Raw genomic sequence first — 9035 nt, forward strand, 5'->3', positions numbered from 1 at the left:
ATTATATTGAAAAATTACAGTGTAATATGGACGAAAATTTATAACACACTTCCCAGAACTTCGGAAACATCCCTCGTATATGTTATTCATATATGATCGTATATGACATTCTTGTATTTATTAAGAGAAAAAGATCTTAGACATGGTTTGCCCATCTATATCTAAGTACAAAAATAAATATCTATACTTACAAGAAGAGGTCACAGTTGTTGGGTCGTCGATTTAATGAAAGTTTTTCTGATGAATCTAGAGCAAAAATAAGCCGACGTATTTTGCCATTGTCATGAATACTCATTTTTTTTATGAAGATATTTTATATGTAATTTGTATGATTTCAACAAATAAAGGATTAATAGAATCAAATTACAACAGCTGTGGTGACGAAGGTGGTTAAATGCTAAGTTCTTAAACCATTATCGATAGATCGAATCCCGGAAAATAAATTTTTTTTTCTTTAATTTTGCGTTTCCTATTTTTAATTTTGTATTGTTTATTAAATTTTTGTCTTTTTTTTCTATATTTTTTAAGCTATTTATTATATTTCTACTATAACTGACGATTTGATGGATTATACGCACCGTAAAAGTAATTAAACCATAGGTATTTTCTACAATATGAGCATTTGATAAATGCAATTGGGTTACATGAACATTTTGCTTTTTTGATATCTTCGGGGAATGAAATTGCCAGTTGTACTAGAAATATAATAAATACCTTATGAAAATATAGAAAAAAGACAAAAGTCTAACAAATAAATCAAATTAAAAAAAAGAAACGTACATTTAAATAAAGAAAAATTATTTTTCCGGGATTCGAACCATCGATAATGGTTTAAGGACTTAGCATTTAGCCACCTTCGTTACCACAGCTGTTGCAATTAGATTCTATTAACACGTTCCTTTCCACAGTGAAAAAGGCCGTACGTAGCCAGACAATCTTTATTTCGTTCTTCATAAGTTTCCGAAAATGTGTGTCTTCCGTTAATAGAGGCTGTTGGTCTTGCTTTAAATTATAGTTCGACATTAATTTATATTTATTATTATATTTTTTATTATTTTTATTTGTTGAAATCATACAAATTACATATAAAATATCTTCATAAAAAAATGAGTACTGATGACAACGGCAAAATACGTGTCGGCTTATTTTTGTTCTATATTCATCAGAAAAAGTTTCATTAAATCGACCACCCAACAACTGTGTCCTCTCCTTGTTAGTTTATCCATTCTTCTAAAGATTAACTATTTTTGCTCAAATACCACCAGATGTACAATGTTCATAATTACACGAGAAGTCAAGAGACGATCCCAACACTTATCATTCTCGTACGATTTCCTGGTTAAACCGTGTCGGTCGCCTGCCGGTATTTAGCCAAGAGTATAATCGCGCGGCTTTAGAAATCAGACGCACACGAGAGTCCCCTTTGTGTCTAGTTCTTGAGAAACAATTTCCTCCCGCTGTAAATCTTTGTTTTGCTGATAGTCCTGTGGAAAATTGCGACTCGAGTGAATTACCGTTACGATTGTACCGACTACAAGTCCAATTATTTGAGTGTCCAATTAAGAACATTACAATTAGATATCCAACCACGTCTCTTTATTGCTTCTGTGTATTACTGGCACCGTTCTTATTCCTCGAAAGGTTCATTTATTGGCAACAGTTTGAAGGAACTGGCCCGCCCACTGACGTCAGCGGTTCGAGGCTCTCGCGTAGCCTAGACAATTGATTCTATTGGTTTCTGAAGAGTAATCAGTGTCCTCGGCTTTCGTGCCGCCTCGTAGACCAATAGGATCAAAATGGGCCGATCTTGTCGGTCGTAAACAACGTGTTCCAGATCTTCACTGGTGAAAAGAACGTATTAGAGGATCAGAACCGCGGGAGCGTTCAATGAATAACTGCCTCCTTAACTTACTGGGAGTCAACATGTGAATTGTATATAAAATACACTGCTTGAAACAATTAGGAGATCATACATTGTAGTTTTTATGTAAATATAACTAGGTGCTAATAGTGTTAGTATTGCATGGGAAATATATAAATTTAACAAACTTATAGCATTTGTTTCGCCTGGTCGGTGCAACAGGACCATCTACGTTAGCAACTCCTAATTCTTTCGATCAGTGTAATTTAAATTCTTCTTTGTGGAAGTTACCTAATTTGCAGGTTCTGTGAATAACCTGTAATAAACGTTCTTCTGTAAATAATTCTTTCGATCAGTGTAATTTAAATTCTTCTTTGTGGAAGTTACCTAATTTGCAGGTTCTGTGAATAACTTGTAATAAACGTTCTTCGGTAAATTTTATCATCGGAGTAATCATAGCACGTGCACACAGTAATAGAAAACAAAAGTTAATTTTAAAGTGACGAATCAAATATCAAAGGACCATTAATTCTCAGCATAATGGTAAACATTTTTTTTTTTTGAATGTTTAACAATAATTTCGTTTTCTGGGACAGTGTAATCAGATGAAAATAATTCTAAACTTAACATTATACTGAGAGTACAATAATTGTTAATTGAGGGTAAGGGTCCACAGGTGTATTTTTATAAAATGTGGTAAAGTTTGATGAAATGTGAGGTCATTTTTCGAACCTACACTGTAGACCGTAAAGAAATGAACGGTATATTATTAAATGACAAAGTTTTATCGTTTTCACGCCTACAATTTGATTCATGACAAGATACAATTTATTTCCCCGATAATCTACTCTATCTCCGACCACTTTCCACATTTTCTACCATTTAACAATCCTCTCTTCTAAAACATTTCTTCATTACTGTAAAAGCGAACCGAATAACTTACATTTAATACAGTTTCTGCATTTTTAAGTGTACACGAATAAAATTTCTACGTTATTCGGAGCAGAGAATATTCTCCCGCGGTGTCCACCGTCAATTCCGCAAATTACATCTTCCCATTCCCCGACATATTTGTCGTATTACCGAGAAAAAAAGTACACATGGGAGGTATACGAGCCAGATTCCGGCGAAAGGGTGGTTGTAAAATTTTCAAATAACCGTTTCCAGACTTATTCCCCGTTTTCATTCGGTCAATTCCGCCCCCGCCCCTTCCATCGACCGCTAATTCTTTCCTCTCCGTCGTAACCCCATTCCGACGCTCACGTAATCGAGCCAATCGCTCGTAAGAGGGAACAATGGAAGTTTCTCCGTGGATGTGGAAATTTTTTTTCCTCCGCAGACGGACGTTTACTCCCGCGGGCGGAGAGAGAGAGGGCGAGGCGTGCCATCGCGGAATATATCAGGAGTTTCGAGCACGTATAAAGTCCACTTTACGGGCGGCCCGGATAAAGAAAAGTTTCAAAGGCGAACGTATTATACGGAATTCCGTCGGATCGAAGGTTCGTGAAACGATATTTCAGGTATGTGATGAGAGGTGGCGAGAGACACAACGGTTGCCGCGTTGTTACGGTTCGCCGAAGTATCGATGGTCTCGGAGGAAGTTTGAATGTGCATTGCTGTTGGCACCAACTCGTCGCCCGAGTTCTTAACTGTTCTAATTCCGTTTTTAAAAAGAACATTTAGGTACATAGTCAATGTACGTGCGTCTTATTGGTCCAAAGAATACGAATTTACCACCTAGATAGCACATGACGTCTTCAAGACCCCCATTTTACGGCTATTTTAGGTCTAAGGTGCCTTTAAGCCGTCTTCAAGGCGTCATTGGGCGTCATGTGCTATCTGCGCATAATATAAAGAAAATTCAATCTAGAAACAAAACAAATATTTTTTTAAATCCTAATTCCAAAACATTGAAAGTGTTCTTTTTTTATTAATGGTTGTATCTTCAAATACTAATAACGATTAAAAATTGATGTTGATAATAAGATAAAATTTGGTTGAATATTGTAGTAAATAGCTATTCAGTAGATGATATTATAGGGTGTTTAATTGTTTTACTACTTTTCTGTTTCTATAATATTAATCTTCGTAAACTTTAAGCTCAGTTTTCTCAGTTTAGAAGCTAGTGGAAATAGAACAATTAAGAATGAGAGCGACAAACTGTATGATTTCTAGTGGGCTCTCTGACAGATATAATACCTTTCCTAATAACGCAAATACCAAATTTTCAATTTATCATTGTGTTATACAGGCTGCCCCATTTGAACATTTTCACGCAATTATCTCCTGAATTGTTCGTTATTCCAAAAAATGTTTTAAGGAGAACTGACTTTATTTCGAGGAGGACAACTTACGATGGTCACAATTCTTATGTAGGTGGACGTGCCCCAGAGATTTCAAGGTGACCTTTGCTATTTTAAACGGACCTGTAGGTTTTCATTTAGATAAATGTATCGCCCATTTCGTGACGAATTCATTGATCTACTATGTATGTTGGTCTTTCAAGGTCATTCAAATTTTACCTCAGGACTACATAAGTAACGATGTTTACCACCGAATCGACGAAATACTGCTGTAAAAGAAATCTTGGGGATGTTCAATGTCGCGTCCGTCCGCGTGGATTCTCTTTTGAATCCGCCTGGAGTTGTAAATTCCAGGCTCGACCGTCGTGGTACGCGTACAGTTGCGACTGTTGCCCGCCAAATTAATTTTAGGCAACTGATTCAATGTTCTCTCAGTGAGAATAAAACAAATGTCTGTTTGACCGATGAAGCGGATGATTTACGAGGTACTAATCGTGACTTGTGATACGATCGCGACAAATAGTTTAAGTCCAGAAGACTGTTCGAATACGACTGATGTTAGAGTACGAGTCTTCGAGTGCGAATGAATGTTGTCGATTGACTGTTCGATTGCGAGTGACTCTTAGTGTACGATTGATCGAATGCGAATGTTTCTTCGAGTTTCGTGTGACGTCGCGCTTCCTCCAAGTTCGATGAAGGCGTGACCAAAACTCGCCTCCTTATTGGTTATGCCCTGAAGGGGAAGGCAAATTTCTTGGTTTTTCCAAGCGACGTGGAGGTGGAATACCTCTCCTTCAGGGCGAAGCGGACGTCAGGAAAATATCGCGCACGTGGTCGCGGTGCGAGTTGACCGCGACGAATTTTCGAGTCCCTCAACGGTAGGGTTTATGAGTATATTGTCTGCGAGTCAGCGCGCCCCGGGAAGGCCCGGCGCGGATGGGTCCCAGGTTGCCGAGCGCATGAGGCGGACTGCAGACCAAATGTTCGCTTCTTTTGTCTCTGATTCCCTTTGTCAACGAAATCGAAATTGCAAGGGGTCGGTCTTGAAAACATATAAATTGACTGAAAGAAGGAATAAAATAATAAAAAGTAACGGTACTGTCTGACTGTATAGCCGTCGTTTCGGTCTACGACGGAACATTCAACAAAGGTAAGTTCTGAAAGGCAATAAATGATCTTGGATGATTTTTAAAGATATAATTTATGTTTCAGGTCGTTAGGATGTTATATGATATTTAATTTGTTTTAATATAAATTGATCCATTGTCCAAGAACAATATAAAACTGTTTGTGTTATATCATGGAATATTTTTGTAATACCGTCTTGCAGAAGCTCAACAATGGAAAGCATTGTGATTAAAAGAGCTACTACAAACAATGGTAAATTCATTAAAAGCAGTGAAAAACTGTCACTTTATTACCTTCTAAATAAAATTAAGCCAGTGTTGAAATGCAATCAAGAAAATATGTTCGTTTATCGCCAGATTGCAATACACACCAACTGTTGTTATCAAATTCCTTGACACGCTTCTAGTAAATCTACAAAAATCGATTTCACATCAAACTAACCCAATCAGTGTACATGGGTGAAGCACAATACATATAAGATGAATGTCCTAATCACATCACGAATATACATTAGAAAGGATGAAGTTTGTTTAAATATAACAAAGTTCTCTGAACGTACAATCCACTGACTACACGACCATCAATACGATCCACTAAATTCTTAGGTGTACCAAAAAGGAATCCACCATTTCTTTTCTATAAACTGGTAACAAAGTTTAAATTTAAAATATGTTTCTCCCCTTTTCACTTAACAAACTTTCCCCAATCACTTAACCCTAAAACTACCGACGATGACGGTCCACAAATACGACAAACTTTTGAAAATTTACAAATTTATAAATTAACTAATTTCTTCAATTTTCATATCGTAATAAAAGTTGCAAAAGATATAAGAAAATGGGTCGTTATAACATTTTAATCATTGTTACAAGAGTCTACTAAGAAGTCATTTTGACATGTTCAGTAGTTCTAGCGTTAAAACAGCATAGTCCTCTGATTACCCTGAGAATATCTATTAAACTTAATAAACCACACTGGATTACTTATCGGTACACCTGATAATATATGTATCAACAAATTCCCCTCGACCTGCCCCAAAAATCCCAGGCAGCTCCGTAGTACCCCGAGACCGGTAACAGCCTGGAACATTTAATATACATGGGATGTCGGCAGAGCAATCGATGGAACTTGCTTATTGGCAATTTGTCGAGTGATGAGATGGGATGTAGAAACCTAGTAACGAGGAGGTTGTTTTCCGAAGACGAGAGTGCCTTCCGGCGTAAAATCGGTCCCTATCCCCCCTTAACCCTCCCGCCAATCTGGCTATCGACTGCGCCGTGACCGAGACCAGGTTTCTGACAGGGTTGGGAGGCGCGAGGATGCCTTTCGCGGGATGCAATTTATCCTGTCGCATTAGGTTCAAAATAATTGATCCCCCGGGCGGGTGGCGGAATAGTGGAGTCGTTACTTCGGACCAATGGCACCCCCATCGGACCGTAGGAGAAATAAAAAAATTCCAGAGATCACCTGCTACAGATGAAAAATTTGACTGCCTCGGGGCCCTGAGAACGGGGATGGGCATTACCTGGGGGAGGAAAGGAAGATGAAACGGTAACCCTTGAACGGGTTGCCAGCAGCGGAATGAGTAATCCTGTGGCTGCAACACCGGGGGAAATTCGTAGCAAGGGATCGGGCGCGCTCGTCCATCTCTTTCTTGGCCCGGTTTGCCTCCGCCCTCTTGGCGATTTTGTGGTTTGTGCTACTGAGGAACTCGCGGATTCTATTTCGAGAAGGATTGGGAAATACCATATGAGTTTCATTCGAAACATTTTTTCGTATTTCTGATACCTACAGAAATAAGTGTAGACACTTAAAACGGACATACTGTATATTAAAATATACATTTATCTTGCGGCAAATCTTAATTTTTTTCGACTGTTAATGTAGCGTAAGTATTTGAGTTCTTTCGAGACAAGTACAGAATTCACCAGAGAACAGTGAGTTATTTATTAGTACACTTAATACAGCCAGCTTGACAAAGACTGCGATTGAACTAGATTCCGTTTGTTATATTATTCATTTAGGTTAAAAATCGAACTTGTCAAAAGATCACAACCTGTTTCTTACAATAGAGTAATTCCCGAAAATTCAACTCGTTTACCACTTTACTTGATCGGTACCCACTCGGATTAATTCGAAAGAAAATCGAGTATTCTATCGACTCGAAGTGTCCCAAATCTTCTGTTAACCTGTCCATCGTATCGTTCGCGAATACCATCGAGCATTCCGTGAAATTCACGCGCGCGACAACGGATTACCGTGCGACACAACCACGGCAAATCTGCCGTAATAATTGAATCGGGTGATGGCGTCAAATTTCGCGACATTTAATAGATATTACCGGGAATAATATGTTCCGTGACACCGTGGACGCGAAGAGTGCCGCGCGCCGTTTAAAATGAAATTTGTATTCGTGCGAAGGTCGCTTTCATATTCATGGTCTATTAAAATTCGCCAGCTCCGCGCAATAGGGTACCGGAATAATTGAAATCTGAATAAAACAGGGGGACTGAATTCCACGTAGCTGAACCGTGGCACATTGGGGGTGGGGGGGGGGGGGGGCGTAATTAATAATTGTAATAGCATGTTAGCGATCGCTTGGAAAAGAGACGCGGTGTATGTATGTGTGCGTATGTATATATATAATAATTTACTGAAAGGAAAAATCACTCACGTATATCGAGTGCTCGAACATCGCGCGGCGGACCGATCAGCGACAGAAGTGCACAGAGCTTGACAATTATTGGCAGGCAATCAGTCTTCATGGTTGTTGCGGTGCGGTGTCTTCATGGAAGCTCGGGGCAATCGTCTGCAAGCACAAACAAAATATTGGTACTTGTTATCCGATAGGTAGTACGTATTGTATAATATTAAAGCGAGAAACTTCAGGTTAGCGGCGTCGTTTTGGTAACAGCGCCGAACATACACAAAGTAGAGTCGTGGTACGACTATAACACGAGAAAGACGTGTCAAAGATAATTACTCCTCCTCTTTAAATAAACAATTGTTCTTTTTATAAATATTGGCTTTAATTTATTGGAGATTATGCCGCGCTCACGCAACAATATTTACTTTAAAATTTATTTGTTTTTAATCGACGGTTGAAAGTGTGTTGTTCTTCACCTGTAACTCAGCGTCGATATTTCCCCGAGACTAGTGTTTGACTGGTTCTGTAATTTATAACTAAAAACTCCTATTCGTTTCGATTTTACACAGCTATAATTTCAGAAATACTTTTTTAAAGATTTAAAACTTTTCTGAAAAACTTTACAGAAATGTCGTGTTTAACTTCTTTTAATGTTTAGACTTTAATTCAGTTTACTATGCTGGTGGTTCACTATCCAAGAGTAACCCCAATATATGTTCAGTTAATGTTATATGAAAGCATGTTAGAAGAAGATACAGGTATACTTTTATACCCCTAGGCAATATTGGTGTAACAGAAGACGTCAAGATGACTTGTTCTTAGTTAGCTACCATGTATTGCGAAATAATCGGTAAAATATCATTGTGTACCAGCGAGAAAGCCATTATTCTATTGTCAAACTACCACCGTATAAAAAAAACTACGTTTGTCCTTAATAGAATATACCTATAAAATACTGAAGACTTCCTAATCAAAATGGCAACTTTACACTTAATTTAGAATTCCATCCTGCATGACGTAACTGTAGAACCACCTTAAAATTTTAATTTCTTCTGTATTGTATTTAAAATAAAAACGGACCAAGTATGGAATGTCT

General features: G+C 38.0%; 1 protein-coding gene across 1 annotated transcript in view; it reads right to left on the minus strand.

The window, feature by feature from the left end:
* Nucleotides 1-8057, minus strand: part of LOC107186570 (discoidin domain-containing receptor 2-like) — a 121979-nt gene extending 113922 nt beyond the window's left edge. The window contains exon 1 of the mRNA XM_015574465.1: nucleotides 7967-8057. Coding sequence (XP_015429951.1) covers nucleotides 7967-8057 — 91 coding nt within the window. The remainder of the gene's footprint in view (nucleotides 1-7966) is intronic.
* Between the last annotated feature and the right edge of the window lie 978 nt (nucleotides 8058-9035).

The sequence above is a fragment of the Dufourea novaeangliae genome, unplaced genomic scaffold (assembly GCF_001272555.1).
Source record: "Dufourea novaeangliae isolate 0120121106 unplaced genomic scaffold, ASM127255v1 scaffold65, whole genome shotgun sequence".
Classification (NCBI taxonomy): Eukaryota; Metazoa; Arthropoda; class Insecta; order Hymenoptera; family Halictidae; genus Dufourea; species Dufourea novaeangliae.